Source organism: Eurosta solidaginis, chromosome X (genome assembly GCF_040869045.1).
Source record: "Eurosta solidaginis isolate ZX-2024a chromosome X, ASM4086904v1, whole genome shotgun sequence".
In the NCBI taxonomy this organism is placed as follows: Eukaryota; Metazoa; Arthropoda; class Insecta; order Diptera; family Tephritidae; genus Eurosta; species Eurosta solidaginis.
Window position 1 is genome coordinate 33,161,507 of NC_090324.1, and position 16,980 is coordinate 33,178,486.

Consider the following 16,980-nt stretch of genomic DNA (forward strand, 5'->3'; position numbering starts at 1 on the left):
GTCCAGTGTTATTAGACTCAAGTTCTTGAGCCTTTGCCAAAACATCTGGCAAGTCCTGAGGATTCAATGAGAATATGATATCTCTTAATGGCAAATTTAATCCTGTAATAAATATTCGAAGGGCCTGATCCCTATTCTTTTTATTCGATTGTTTAGTTATCTCTGCACCATTACCATACGTCGTTATTGTTTTATTTATTAGTAATGTCAACTTCTTCTTGACTAGATTATAATATTCAATTACAGTCATTGAGCCTTGACGCAAGACACCCAATTCCTGTTCAATTATATGAATGGGACGTTTGTCTGAATAGGTAAAGTTCAAACGTGCAATTATCGCATCAAAATTTAAAACTGTGCCATGATTTGTTAAAATATCATTGGCATCATGGTTTATTTTATTTCTCAAGATAGTCAGAGCAGCAAAGTATCTTCTACTCTTCCTAACATATAAGCTCAGCATTATGAGCTGCTTCACGCCAGCTGACATAGGAATTAAATTTTCCTGAAAATTCTGGCAAAGATTTTATTATGTCAAGAGATTCCTGACATTGAACATTCTCATCTATTATTTCTGCCCTGTAGTCAGTAGCACTTTGTGTATTAGACTCCAATTGAGAACGCAACCGATCAATTTCCTCTCTTAAGGAAATAGTAATATCTGCTATTAATCTACTGATTAAATCGACACTTAAGGCGTTATCATTTGCCATTTTTTCTTTCTTTTTAAAAAAAAATTATTTAAATTAAAGTTTAACCACTATTTTCTTGCTCCAATTTTTCCAAAATTTTCATTATTTCATCACTAGGATAATTTTTTTATCCTTTTTTTTCTTAAATCGCGAACACTCGCACTACTTTTCGTGCCTTACGACATTGGGCGCCAATTAACGTTGTGGCCTTTGGCTCAACCTTTTAAAAAAATACTTTTTATTTTAGGCCTTGAGGCCGAGTTTATTCAAGTATGTTGACGATTACTCAAAAACTAAAACTTTATTTGCATTTTTCTCTTATTTATAGGATTACAATACTTGCTTACATTCTAATTTCATCATATAGTGAAATACCTTGGCGTTGAAATAAAGATATCAATTTCTATTTGATGGAAAACTCCATCAATCCTCTAGTTAAGCTACATCTGAATCGATGCGCCAGTATTCGATCAAGTAAACAAATCAGGATACTTTTTATTCTTACAATAAAAAATATGAATCATAAAACTATTTTTGGGTAGCTTGAATCATTGATTCAATATCAAATTGTTTACAATTTGCAGCTGCAATAACAAAGAGGCGAGCTTGTGCTTACTTAAGAAGCGATTTCAGTTCGCAGCATGAATTGATTTGAAAGATCAATTTTGTTTACAGTTATGGTAAGGTTTGTGTGTGGAGGCTGCCGGTAACTTACATACTTACATACCTACATACAACTCGACACAAAATATGTACCTACACATCTGTGTTGAACTGCGACTTCTATGGGAAATGCATACCTTGCAAATTTGCTGGAATTCAAATTTGTTTGGTTGTGTGTTGTACACACCTGTTTTAATGGCTATGTCAGCATTAATTATCAAATGCATATTTATGTGTTGAACATTTAGACTATTTTTGTAGCAGGGTAGCATATTAGACTGATTTAAATATTTGGTATTAAATTGTTGGCTGTTTACACTACAATAGAATTATATTTAAGAAAACTGACAAAAAATGGTACTATGGCAAGATAGTGCAAAATATTAATGGAAGATCGTATGTAATAAAAGATAATAATCATTAGTATTTTAGACGTATACGAAGATTTATAGCAAAAGGTAAGAATAGTGAAAGTGATTCTGAAATGTTATTTGAAGAAGGCGTGAGTCAGTGTAATGAAAATTTGCCAATATGTACACCGCAGCTTGAGCGGAATGATGAGATAGAATCAGTAGCGCCGTCCTGCTCGTTAAATGAAAATAGTATGCCTGTGACTCGGGAGGTAATAAGTAACGATGAGTCAGTTACAATACCTGAAAATATTAGTAATACTGTTGAAAGAGATGAGGCCATGGATGCAGGCACAAGCAGTTCACAGCTATACTATCAAACACGAAGTGGACGTCTAGTTATTCCTCCCAAGCTGTATAGTTTTCATGATGATTAAAAATTAAAAAAAAGCCACATACTATAAGATATTCCTATTATGTTACATCTTTAAAATGAACGCATCTATATAATATTACCAATGTATTATTAGTGTGCAGTTCGATAGCTCGATAACTTTAGTACACCAATTGTAAGACATAGACTTCCGTTTTGAACAATCTAGCTGTGCACACACGCCAACTGGAAATTAAATTAAATCTTTTAATATCAAATCAATTGTTTTATTGAATGATACAATAGTTGTATGGCATAAGCAGATATGTGTTCATGACGTTTAACACCGTACACATATCTAGCGATGTTATTGATTACGGCACAGGCTATCACAACTGGTATACAGTTCACATCCATAGATCAAGGTAGGGAACATAAATTATTTATCTAAAAGCAGTGGAATTTGCACTAAGGTAAAATGTTGGATGGTCCAAAGTGAACGTAGCATGCCGTATACCCTGCTTATTGCACTATATATGGAGCCCTTCCCGCAATTTAAGTGTAACCAACAAAAAGTAAATTTTACAGTAGAAGGTTTTTTGTAATTATCTTCTGACAAAAAATAGCTACTATCATGCAATTTGGTATGTGTATAAAATATTTCTTGAGCCTACAATTAAGACCTTCGGTTTTTGACCACACTGTACCGAAAGTCCTGTTATCTGTACTTACGTTTGTTTTGCTGTCATGTTGGCTCACTTTCCAAACACTATTTTGTTGGTTACCTTAAATTTTAAGTTATTAAATTAAATTTTTCAGATTACATAGGGTCACATTAAAGGCGTATTTATTTTAATGGTTTAGTATATACATACATTTCAAATTAAAGGAAACTTATACAACTCCAAATTTGAACACAATATATTAAAAAGTATTGTTGTAAACAAAATAATTCAGTCATCTTCGTCTGTCTCAGGCAATGTATCTATTATCTTTCCAGTATGGGATAAGCTAATATATTCATAGTGAAATTGTTTTGGTATGATATTCTTTTCGCATAGAGCTTTTAGGTTGTTATATTTTGAAGATGAAATGTGAAAGAAGTGATCATACAAGGTAAGAGGACCCTTACTAAGTATGAGAGAATTTCGTCTTGACCGCGCAATTGTACTGAGATCGTATACCTTTTTTTCGCTATCGTTAAAATAACCGTAGTGTAGTTTAACCAATGGAGAATTTTTTTCGAAGATAGCGCAACGCAAAGACGTAAATGATATTTTAACTGAAGCTGCAAGCAAAGCTTGAGAGAAGGTTTTCCAATCTTTAAAATCCGAACTATGAATTGAAATGCATTTATAATTTTATGGTATAGTTCTTGCGTTCGAAATAATTGTATACCATTCACTTGGAGCCCAAACATTTCTATAGCGAATAAAATACTCAATATTGCTATGTATGGAGTCCACGGGCATCATGGTATGCCTAGGCAACAGGTAAGTTAATTTAATGTGTTTTATGTTATCAGCCTTCTCTAAGAAATATATTATCATTGCTTGAATAGCTCTGTTCCTGTTCTGCCCAACACAATTATCACAATATAGACTTATATCAGAATGAGTCCTCCTTTCATCCACTATATTTAAGTATTGGAAAATTGCACTGGAATTTTCGTTATATCCACGTTTTCCATCCGATTCACCCCATAAAAAGCAATTACCGTTTCTTGTGCCGTTTTCCTAAACGCTTTCATTATAAAAATCATATTTTCTTGAATAGAAAAGGTTTATGCTTTTTCCGTGTGGTGTATTTAATACTTCCTGAAGGTCGAAGCTGGCGCAGATATACGTCCCATTCTCTTTGCTTTTTCTTTGGGAAGGAACTGCTGGTAGGTGTTCAATGATTGATATCAAAAGAGCCACATTTATTTCGTCAGACTTATTATGGGGAGAAGGTCTTTTTTTTGTCAGGCAAGAGGTATTTGAAGATTTATGTTTTTTTCTAACACATATTAACGTGTTTTGGGAAATATTAAGTGGTTTCAGTAAAAACTGCTGACAAACTTTAAAACGCTTTTCGTTATAGGTAATGAAATGTGCATAGCTTCACCTACTTTTAAGGCTATCTGATGTTCTCCTTTGAACGCATTTCCGATGCACGATAGAAGCCAATCTCTTTGTCGTATCTTGTTGCATAAGCTCCAAAAGTATTCATTTAGCACCAACCGATCTTGCTCACTCAGCTTTTCACAACACTTGTTTACACACTTTTTACCTACGCAGGGATTTGGTTTAACTTCATACAGCTTTCGTTTTTTACCCCGAAGTATTTTAGGAAGTTTTCTTTTCTTCTTGCACCCTCTTGTTCCAACGCATATCTCGTTTTCTAATTCCCCAGAATATGTTCGCTATATGGCACCAGTGAGTTATTATTGATCGTTCATTGGTATAAAAACACAGTTTTGTTATTTTATTTTAAAGATAATATAAAATAATTAATCACATTATTTTGTAAAAGCTCCATATTAAAATACTAAAACAATTTTATTAGATTTCACGAACTTAAGCAGAAATGATTTGTATCAAAGTAAAATATATATTTTCGTTTTCAGCCATATTTTTTTCGTTTTGCAAAATTGTTGCTTAAATCATGCATATAAAGTATAATTGCAACAAGTGCTTTTGTGAACAATATAAATATACAGGATAAAAGTGAAAATAAACATTACTCGTAAGATACCACAGATAAGCACTTTTGAGGTAAGTAGCAATTTGCTGTCACATAAAAAGGAAACAAACCTCAAAATTCACTTACACTAAAATTTCTTTTTGATTTAGCTTGATAACGGTACTATTCTCTATTATAAAAATTTGTAAGATGATTCAAATCATGCAAAATTATCGGTTTTCAGCAAAAAACTAATGTCTGTATTTTTCTTGGTTACACTTAAATTGCGGGAAGGGCTCGATATGTAGTTATTCCAAGTCAAAATTCCATTAAAAATAACTCCTAACTTTTTGGCAGTGTTTACAAATATTATAGCTGCATTATTTAACATAACTTTGTTGAAGTCTTCATATTTAAGAATATTCTTATAAATAATTATGCACTGGGATTTATTAGGATTCAAAAGTAACCCATTATCACAGGCCCACTTGTTTACGCTCGCAAATTGAACAAGTTTTTGAGCTTCATGGCGAGGATGGTTTGGTTGACAGTGTCGAAGGCTTTTGAGTGATCCAAAAGCGTCAAAACCGTTACGAGGTTTTTATTTATGTTCAGTCTAATATCGTCAGATATCTTAAATGGAACAATTGCACAGCTGCGGTTGGTTCTAAAGCCAGACTTGTTCCAATTAATAAAGGAATTACGACTTAAGAAATAATTTATTTGGACATGCATTAAACGTTCGAGGACTTTGGACAGAAACGACAGTATTGCACTATTGGACTACTTTACCCACCTTCCAACATTAAGGCAAAATTTTGGGAAGTAAGCACTTAAAAAACTTGGGGTGAATACCATCTAGACCAGTAGCATTAGACTTAATACTAAGAACTGACCTATCAATACATACGTTACTGTCACAATTAGATAGCTGAACAAATTTTTCATTCAGCTCATTTACATTTATGTGTTCATCGGTGTCATTGTCCTTAACGCCTATACCAATATCACGGATGTGCTTCCATGTTTTTTTTTACCATATCGCAGTGCCAAACTGATACTCATAATATTTGAGTTTTTGTGATCTGACAGCTTTGGTTACTTCTCTTCTGTGAGCTTTGAAAACATTACAAATTTCTTCAAATTTTAGCCGTTTCTAGTTACGATACGCCTTGTTGCGTCTTTGAATAGGCCTTTGATATAGTTGTTAAACCAAGGGCGCTTTCGAGCTTTACAGGATTTTGTCACGATTGGTACGTATTTTTCATAAAGTGAGCAAATATATGAATATGAAGTCAAAGTATATGGGAACTTGAAGTCATATGTCAGAAAAATTAGGTCGTGTTTGGAAAGAAAAATTAGGTTGTGCTGTGCACAGGATATATTTGAGCAGAGTGTACGTGGCTTTTATTTCAAAAACCACACCCACATTTCTTTCCTGGAACTTCTAAAATAAAAATATTAAGACCATTATTAAATTTTCGGTAACAATTTTCAAGATTGCACAGATTCTCTGCTCGTCTACCATCTGAGGACACATATGTGGTGATTGGTTGCCTGCTTTTTTCTTTTTAATCACAGAATAGCCCGAGCCGATATAGAGCGTCCCATGACAGTTTTGTGCATTTATCCGCGCATTTCTCCGGTTGCTATGATCAAACAATTTCGTAACGTCGATGAATCGCCTAATGTTTTATATTTAGGAAAAACGTGTTCAATAGTAAACTAGGAATGTCTTTTAACTTTTTGTGCAATTGTTTTAAAGAAACCGCACGCATGTTAGCATATGTATAAATATTTCGACTCAAAAAGCACATATTTACGCATAAGCTTAATTTCATACGGCAACCACCTAGATTGTCTTCTCAAATTTTTTATAAATATTCTGGTTACCCAAGTGCACTTTTTAGTGGATATATCTAAACCCAGGTGACCCAGAGACAATCCATTATCATTGTACCCTGAACTCTAAGCTAAACCTTGGCTGATACAACTGTCGAAGGTGAATCTAGTTCTATTCCCTTTCATATTGCAAAAAATTAAAATTGGATCCACATGCACAGTTTCACATTTTATGAAGCTTTTCAGCTAAAATAAAGATACATTTTCGAATTAAACACATATATTTTCACATGTTTTACATAACAAAAACATTCCTGAAAATTTTATTTTGATAAATTTTTTATTTTACTCGCGTTCGGCGATAAGAATCTAAACTTGAAAATATCAAAAATTATCTGTCATACACGAATTACATAAATATGAACTATAGGTTGCCATACAAATGATTGCAGATTTAATGATGATTTAAAATAAATCTTCTGCGTTTCGATAATTAGTTTTGTACGATAATACTTGCAATATTACACGTTAAATCTTTTAAAATTCCTAAATCTCGAACAAAACATTAAGAGTAGATATGCTATATGTCAAGTATGTATAAAATATTGAAAACAAAGTAATATTTCATGTCCTCACTAGGGTCGTTGGTGTGAGGGCTTAGCCGAACTCCATAGCGCCCGACTATGAGGCGGAGCTGTTTAGGACTGAAATCTATGCCGTTTCGCCTCATAGGAGGGCGGTGGGATGTCGGTGACCAAGAACCTCCAACCCCCTAATCCAGGTTGTTATGCGGACCGTGACTATTGGACGATTTGCACCCAGGGGATAAATTCGGCTGTATTCGGCGTCGCAAGCCAAGGACGACAGATACGCACTAAGCGATGCGTCGGGTTCGGAGAGCGAGAGTAGTGCTGATTCAATGAACTCCCTGTTGGAGAAGCACACAAATGAAAACAGAGTAGAAGAGTGCAGAAAGGTACGAAGCAGACGGAGTAAAAGAGCTCTCTCGCAGTACCGTGCAGCAATAAGAATTGTAGAACGCTTGGGAGCAATGGTCGACCCAACAGAAGTGGAGATCGAGCGCTTGGAATGGGCCCATGAGACGGTAGAAGTAGGTCGAAGGGATTTTAAATGCTGCGAGAAACCCTCTGTTCTGCAACCGGTACGAGCAGGAAGGAGCGTCGAATGGCAGAATTAAGAGGCAACGTTGGGTGGAAGGCGAGAAGCCTGCTTTCAAGAGGCAGAAGAGACCCAATTTTCCCGAGAAGATGAGAGATGTGGCAAAGCAGTCACTGACTGTGGTGCTGGTTGATCGTAGCAGTCCTTTCGGACAAATGACTACTGAAAGGTGGAGATCTGTGGAAAGAAGCTTATTAGCTTAATTCTTAAGATGATGCAGGAAAAACCAAGTAAGCCCCTTCTAACATTTGATTCGGAGGGATGGTATAATGGTGCGAAGATGATAGCTTGCGACAACATCGCGAGCTTGCGGTGGCTGGAGGAAGTGGTTCCAAACTTCCAAAGGCAAGGCACGAGCGCACGGTTCGAGGTGGTGTATAAAGCGCAAATCCCCACGGTACCAAAAGTTAAGATATGGATACCATGCGTGATGAAGTCGGAGGATACACTGCGACTTCTGCAGAATCAGAATCCGAACATACCGACACAGGATTGGAAGGTACTTACAGTATCTCGGCCTACCGAGGAAGGTCAGTTCCACATCTTCCATTTCTGCTCAAAACCTTTGAAAGGCTGATAGATGTGTACATAAATTCCAACGTGGATGAAAAGCTGCTCTCCACAACACAGCATGCGTACACCAAAGGCAAATCGGTAGACACCGCATTGCATAGGGTGGTAATAAGCATAGAGAAATCCCTGGAATATAAGGAGTATGCTCTAGGAGTCTTCTTGGACTTTGCCGGGGCTTTCAATAATGTTGGAAAATGGGCGATTATGGATGGTCTTAATTACATTAAAGTACATCCTGCCTTAATCAGATGGATCGTTGCATGTTAAATTGCAGAAAGATTACATCACAATGGGGATTGTACGAGGCCACGAAACCAGTGGACAAGGGCACGCCGCAGGGAGTGGTGCTATCACCTCTGCTGTGGACGCTGGTCATCAACCAACTGCTCAGGCGATTCGATGAGAGACCCGTAAAACTTACGGCTTACGCAGATGACGCTGCAATTGTCATAAGTGGAAAGTGCCTTCCAACGATTAGTTCTTTGATGGATCGGTCGCTTCGGGATATTTATACCTGGCCATCTAATTTCGGATTGAAAGTCAATGGGGAGAAGACGGATATAGTATTGTTTACAAAGAGGTACAAGGTCCCAAATTGGACCAGACCTAAGTTAGGAGGGGCGACCTTACAGGGAAACCTTGCACAAAATATCTAGGAATCATCCTAGACAGTAAGCTTTCATGGAAGCTCAACGTGGAGGAGAGGGTGAAGAGGGCCTCAACGGCACTCTATGCATGTAAAAGAATGCTGGGGTGTATGTGGGGCTTATCGCCCAGTCTTTCTCATTGGGTTTTTACAGTGATTGTAAGCCCTATTCTATACTATGGAGTTCTTGTTTGGTGGAAAGCCACACAAAAAACAACATACCTCAAAGAAATTAGGGGGTATGCTGACTATCGATGTTTAGCATCTGAAAACAACCCCGGCGGCTGCACTGTATGCCATTCTGCACATTCCACCTGTAGACCTGGTAACAAAGAACATAGCATTAACAACTGCAACCAGGCTCGGTGCCTCGGGGCAGCTTGAGCGCCGAACATATGGCCATAGTAGTGTAGCGTCATCGGTCGCAAGACGGTTGGCGCAAGTGTGCTTAAATGGCGGACGAGGCAATACATGTGTACACAGATGGTTCCAAAGTAGTGCAAGGAGTGGGGTCTGCGGTATACTCTGCTGATCGGGAAATAAGCAGATCCTACAGGCTGCCGGATTACTGTAGCGTTTTCCAAACGGAAATATTAGCCGTAACCAAAGCAGTAGAAACCCTGGAAGAGAATAGCTTAAGCTGCAACCGTGTTAGCTTTTATATTGACAGTCAAGCAGCAATTAAGGGAATAATCTCGTATAGCACAGCATTTAAATGCGTGTTAGACTTCAAGCAGTATCTGGAGAGAATCGGGACAGGGAGAAGAATACATCTATATTGGGTCCCAGGGCATATGGGAATAGATGGGAATGAAAAAGCGGACGAACTAGCTAAAAAGGGTGCATCCCTTTAAGCTTGCTCCATAGGCGTCCCAATTAAATTGGGCGAGATTAAGCGAAGGCGAGAGGTGCACATGATCGACCAAGCGGGAAAGGCGTGGGTTGAAGCGCGGGGCTGTAAAGTGTCGAAAATTATGTGTAGGTCTTACAACCTTAGCCTAAAAAATAGCTTCTATCATTAAAAAGAGAGGACTGTAGACTCATGACGGGTATTATGACTGGACAATGCCTTCCCTTCTGGCGTCACATGCCTTTAAATTAGGCTTGGTCAGTGATAGCAGATGTAGGAATTGCGGGTTGGAGGAGGAAACGATCGAGCACGTCCTGTGCTCATGCCCTGCACTTGCCAGGCCAAGACTCCAGCTATTAGGAGTGATACAGCTGTCAGATCTAGAAGCAGCAAGTGGCTTAAGTCCTAGGAAGCTTCTAGTATTTGCCAAGAGAACGGAGTTATTTTATAACATAGGTCCTGGTTTTTGATGGGGTTTTCAGTTTGGTCGTTAAAACAAACTTCTGGTAACACTACGGGCTCAATCACTCTATGTGAGGTCCTCATGGACCGGCCAGTTCAACCTAACCTAACCCAATATTTCATGAGGTTTATTTTTAACAAACCTGAAGCAAAATTTAGCACCAAAATAATGTTTGTTAAAAAAGGTTAATTTCACCAAACTTTTTATTCAATTTTATGGTATGAATTTACTTCGCGTTTTTCTTCTCAATAACATCTACGGAAGTAAGAATAATAAATAAGCTGTCAAGCTTTCGCATTTGCACAGAAATAGGCAGCATATTTTTATATTTTTTCGCTGATGCACACCTGCTGTGTGCAATTAAAAAAATATTAAGCTCACAGCCCATGCGTGTGCTGAATAAAGCGAATGCAGTGCTTTGTTTATAAAATATTTATGCACATACCCTTGTGCTGTGAACAGAAAATATTGGAGCAGATTTTTTTTTTCAAAAACGACACTTACATTTCCTGCAACTTCAGAAATAAAAACATAAAGTCAATTATTGAATTTCCGGTAACAATTTTTAAGATTCCACAGATTCTCTGCTCGTTTCTCACCTGAGGACATATATGTGTTGTTTGGTTGCTTTTTATGTTCTCTGTAATCACAGAATAGTCCGAGCAGATTTGTGCATTTCTCAGATTGGTGGTGGATGATATTCGCTCTATACTAGGATCAAACAATTTCGTAATGTCGATGAATATCCTTATGTTGTATATCTAATATTGTAAACTAGCATCTGTCCTTTGACTTTTTTCCAGTTATTAACTTAAAGCTTGTATGGACATGTTCGTGTGCATAAGTTTCACTACACTAAGCACAATTATTTGTGCAAGTGTTTCGAGGAAAACGCATGCACCTGAGCATGGTTATATATATTTCGAATAAAAAATCACATACTTGCCCAAAAGCTTAATGTCATATGATACACACATCAGTTGAGTTCCCAAATTTTTAAAATATATAAATATTTTCAATAAACGCGTATAATACATTTGCTATATACCCAAGTGCACTTTTTAGTGGCCATCTCAAGACCCTGGTGATCCAGCGGTAAGCTATTAACATTGTATCCTTAACTCTAAAATAGACCTTGGCTGATACACTCAGTTCTACGCAGTGCTGTACGAGACCATCCGGAATTGATGCCCCTATTACCGTTTACAACTAAATTAGTTTGGTTGTAATTAAAACAACTCAACTTTAAGACAACTCAACTCTTGTTTGGTATTACGAATTACAACTTATTTCAGTTGAAGTTGGGTTGATGTTGCCAACCTAAAAAAGTGATGATTTGGCAGATAAACGAACAGCTGATCAATTTGTGGCGGAAATTCAAGCATTTGCAAAAGTGATTTTTTTATTAATAGCAAAATGGATATCAATTAAATAATATTAAATTTATTTTATAACGACGAAATTTTGGTGACAAAATTGACATGTCGCGAAAACGGAAATAATTCGCATGATCACTCAAATCCCTTGGAACTACCAAACACCAAGTAAGAAACCGTTTAAGTGACAAATGATCAGCTTCTAATGAAGTTATTTTGCAGATTTGTAAGTTATTTTCGGTTAAGTATGGAAGAAGGTTGCTCGAGGGACGGCTGTACCCCTATTTTTAAACTACACTCCGTGTTGACGGCAGCTATCAAAAGTGCTGTGGAAATGATTTTAGTGTTGGACTGGACAGCATCTACAGTTAATAAAGAGGGTTTAGCTGTTGAGGAGCATATTTGTGCGAGGTGCAAGGGCGTAGCGTAGGATTTGGAACAATCAGGGGGAGGAAGGAAGGGGGGGGGTAGCAATCTAATTAAATTTTTTTTTTTTGCGAGGAAGAAGCATCGAAAGCCTCAAAGTTAGTGTGGGTCTTTAACCGCAATAAACCTCCTACTGTCTGAGTACATTATGCCCCCGGTATCACCGTCAAGTATTCCGTGGGGAGGTCGGTTGATCACTAAGCTCTACGTCTGTCGGGGTCATGTTGCGCAATTCCATCCAATTTAATACCAAGAAACAAGAAGCAGTGAATTATACAAGAAATCTGAGTACGATATCCTTTCCTTTATCCTTGACTATTTTCCTATGTACACTCATCATGCATAATCCTAAAAAAATGAATCATACTCATCATTACAATCTGAGAATAACTTTGGAATTTTCATCACTTTTCTTACCATTCAAACGATTTTCGGCCATCGCTGAGGGAAGTCTTTACTCTTCTCAACGGGCTAAAGGTCCGTTCTATTGAACTTGTCGTACAAGGTAATGCGATAGCAATATACAAAGCAAGCTTCGTCGTCTATAAAACATTTCAGTTTCTTGAAAGACATCAAACAAATCTAACTTATGAAGATCTTCAGCTTTTAAGTTTTTGTCCTTCCAATGAAAATACCACAATTCGGCATCCGCAGCAAAACTTGTAAGACCGTTAAACTGAATAAAATTTTCTGTTGCTTTCTTGAAGTCTTGGAAATTCATTTTCAACATGTTAGCTGGATGCAAGTGAAAAAATGTATACGTTGGCAAGTTCTCTTCAGGAAATCTTTGCTCCAGTGAGGAGACAAATGAATCTAAATACGGGATTAAAAGTGATATCTTCCCAAATTGAGCGTCATCAGAAGCAGGATGATTCGAGCGATGTTTTTGACGATCCACGGTCCTGGGTTTTTGTTGTTCTAATCCTAGGTGTTCAGCAATCGACTTTGAATCTGTCAAAAGTTCATAAATTCCAGAATCCGCTTTCATTCGATGATCTTTTCTAATTGAATGATCCGTTTGATTTGTTTTCTGCACGAAAGAAGATCCAACTGATTTGATTGTAAAATATTAACCACGGGTATGAGTTTACTGCATAAAAGCTAACACACATTCCATTTTTGCACTTTTCAGTTTAAAGTTTGCACATGTCTTACATTGTCACAACGCTAACTTATATCAGTTAGGGCATAAAAAGAAGTTTATGCTTTTTGTGCGTTACACAAACGCAATACGTCTTTATTAGGTTGTTCTGTGAGAGTTAGATAGGTAGACAAGCATTCTATACAATTTATTTTGATTCCTATATGTTTCTAATATAATAATAATATAGATGACAGCCTACTACAATGTAATTGTATGTAGATACTAACCAGGTTTTATGTTTTGTTTTTAGAATGCTCGGCAAAAACAGCGTAAAATCTACGAGAATCAGCCTAATAATTCACTGTATGAAACAGAAGAAAAGAAACACAATATCAACTATACCTGTAAGAAGTGTAATTTAGCTTTTCAGCGATATTATGAACTGATACGGCATCAAAAGAATCATTGTTTCAAAGAGGAAAACAACAAAAAATCCGCCAAAGCGCAAATGGCCGCTGCCAAAATTGCACAAAATATTAGCTCTGAGGACTCGAATTCTTCCATTGATATAAACTCTTCCATGCAACAGAAGCAAGGTCAACATATAGCTCTCAATGCTTCAGCAGCTGGTGCTAAAGATGTGTTTAACATTTCCCAACACTCCCCTGATTTTGCAATTTCTGGTACTATGGCACTTAACAACACATCGCCGCAGTTAATGTATAGTAAATCGTCACTATCAATGACCGATTTCAGTTCATCATCTTCACCTACACCGCCATGCCAACTGCGTGACTTAAGTGATACCGCAGAAATTCAATTGCAACGAAGTAATGCAGAACACAAATTAGAATGCAGTAAATGCAATACACAGTTCAATAACTTTGAAGATTTTCGCGAGCATCAACTACTACATTTAGTGAATACTGGGTTGTTCACTACAGAGCTACCTAACGTGCCCAATATCTATGAATCATTCAGTAGCATCTTACAAAGTTTTCAACCAGGTATCAATGCCACACATCATCCCCAATATCAACAATATTTAGTTCAACAGCAGGGCACACCGCCAGCAAAGAAGATTAGGAATTACGTAGCACCTCCAAATGTTGCTGATTTGTCATCCATTGCTGATAGAATCAGTTCCGTCTCAAATACGAAAAGATACAATTTTTTGTATCAATATTTTTTACAGAACGAGAACAACAATGAGGCTAAGCAGTCATTTCATGCACAGCAACAGCAATCCAATCAACCAGATTTAGAAATTGATTTCCTTGCAAATTTTTATAACCAATGTGAGTTGCGTAAGCGTAATAGTTATGATTATTTATATCAATACTATCAAGAAAGTATGCGTCATCATCCAATGGATGTCTCACATATTTGGGGAGGTGTTAGTTCCGGAGAGATCAGGCCACATATGGAGTTCCTTCTACAATTTTATCAATTAAATGAATCGAAAAAATTTTATCTTTTAAATGCCTCGAATAACCCTACGAATGACGGTACTGTAGCATTACAAGAACCGAATGTACGATGCACAAATACACCATTAAATAAGGATGAAAAATCAAATTCACCAATGGGCAATATTGTATCCAGTACGCCGGAAAGCAGTAAGATTAGAACTGATAAACTTAGTATCTGCAATAATACACCGCTACATACTTTTAATGACCATATTGACAATGAGGATATCGATGAAGAAAATAAAATTGGCATAAATAGTAACAGAATTAACGTTATAAGCCCCGACCATTGTGTAGATGACACTGAGCAAATTTTTGGTACTACTCAAAAATACGATGAAAGCTATTGCAGTAAGGAAAGGCACACGACAACACCTACCATGGGTTTGAATATCGAAGGCATTGTATTGAATGCTGAATGCAAAGCAACATCATCATCGTCATCCCCATCATTAATGGCTAAATCGCACTTAAGAATTTCAAGGAAACCAACAGATGTCACATCACCAACTGAAACAAAGAACTCTGTAAATAACTTCAACAAATTTATTGATTCTAGGCACGTAGATACACCAACAACCCTACTTGATTCCAATATAATTTTAAGCAAGCAAGGAAGTACCGATGGCAGTGGTTGTTTTGTAACAAGAGTTGCGACGCCTTCGCTGTCCCCGAATTCAAATTCAAATCGTAATTCAGTGGCAGAGGATGTTGACACAGAATTAAAGATGGATGCTGAAAAACAGCAAAATAAACGTCTTCGAACAACAATACTACCGGACCAATTGAATTTCTTATATGAATGTTATCAAAATCAATCAAATCCAAGTCGCAAAATGCTGGAGGAAATCGCTAAAAAAGTCAATCTCAAGAAACGTGTTGTGCAAGTAAGTAGCACTGTTTTTAAAATATAGCTCGCGTCCATCCGATTTTTTTTCAGATATTCATCATAGACACTCAATCAACTAACTTGCTTAAAAATAAAGGAGGAATTAAAAATTAATGCAAATTTTCGTAATTAAGTAAAGGTTAATTTTTTTAATTTTAAAATTTTGCTTAAATTTCAATGAACAATATTTTGATCGGGAGCGTAACGTTTGCCTGTTTTAGAAAATTCTACCTCGCAAAATCCTACAAAATGTTAAAAAATCCTGCATAGGTAAAATCCTGGTTTTCCAAAAATTTTGCTTTTCCAAAATCCTGGTTTTCCAAAATTCTGCTTTTGCTAAATCCGGCTTGACAAATTCTGCTTTTAGTGTACTTACCCTTTAGATAAACTTTCTGAACAACGAAATGAACCGACATACGCAGCGAAAGTATTCAAACTCATACACAGCGATTTTAGAAATCAAATAAACTACTTTATTCTTAATATGTTTTTATATATGTATGTGTGTTTGTGTGTAAATATTTTAGTCTAGTAAATTGAAATATTTTTGCAACTCTCTTCAAATAACTTGGTTGATTTAATTCATTCCTTTTTTTAATAACTCTTCGTAGTTGCTTGTTTTTTTTTTAATTATGTTTCTTTTCTTTCTTATTATTTCTCCATTTTCCCTTCTTTGTATTTGAGTTTTCGCATAAATAAGCTCCTTTTGTAAATTTTATACGAGTTTATAAATATGAAAGATGTCCCCCCTTTGGGTCGTAGGGGCAAATTTTGAAAAATCCCACTTTGAAATGCCTGTGTTTTTTCTTCTTGGAAGTGCGCACTTTTCAAAGTAATGACATGTCCACTTTAACATTGTTTATATTACATTTAAATACAGAATTTTCTAAGTCGGGATTCTGAGAAGCAGAATTTTAAAAAATCAGGATTTTAAAAAAGCAGGATTTAAAAAAAACAGGGTTTTAAAAAGCAGGATTTTGCTTTCGGGATTTTGCAAAAACAGGATTTCGTTACCAACCCATTTTGATCATCTAATTGCGTCAACTGTGTTAGGAACTGTTGACAATACATGGAAAATTTTCGCAGATTTTCAAGCTGCTCTCATTATAAATTTTTAATGCCAGCATATATTATTTCCCCAACGTAAAGAGATGGAAGAATTTAAAATTGGTATCAGCCTAAGAAAAGAAAAATTTAATACAATAAAAAAAAGGGAAAATACTGCAAATCAAATAAGCACCAACCATAGTTTCCTTAGCAAAATTTTGTTATTCCTGCAAACTAAGTTTGGGAATTCATAATTTGTCGTATGCAACGTATGTATGTGTTATAATTTTAAACCAGTCATGCGTGCTTTGTTGTTGTTTCATATATAAAAATGTTTAAAAAATATAATTCAGCAGCCTATGAAAAAAAACTACGAAAAACAGGATGAGGA

The 16,980-nt window shown here is 36.3% G+C and overlaps 1 protein-coding gene across 27 annotated transcripts in view; it reads left to right on the forward strand.

The window, feature by feature from the left end:
* zfh2 (Zn finger homeodomain 2) overlaps positions 1-16,980 on the forward strand; it is a 2,927,436-nt gene that overhangs the window by 2,173,643 nt on the left and 736,813 nt on the right. For 26 of the 27 annotated variants that reach the window (XR_010947790.1, XR_010947791.1, XR_010947792.1 and 23 more), the window contains one exon: positions 13,492-15,540. Coding sequence is in view for 2 of the 27 variants with exons in the window: in XM_067757915.1 (XP_067614016.1) it covers positions 13,492-15,540 (2,049 nt within the window). In the remaining 25 variants the exon portion in view is untranslated. Of the gene's footprint in view, positions 1-13,491; positions 15,541-15,593; positions 16,072-16,980 lie in introns of those variants that run through there. The other variant, XM_067757916.1, reaches the window with a different exon arrangement.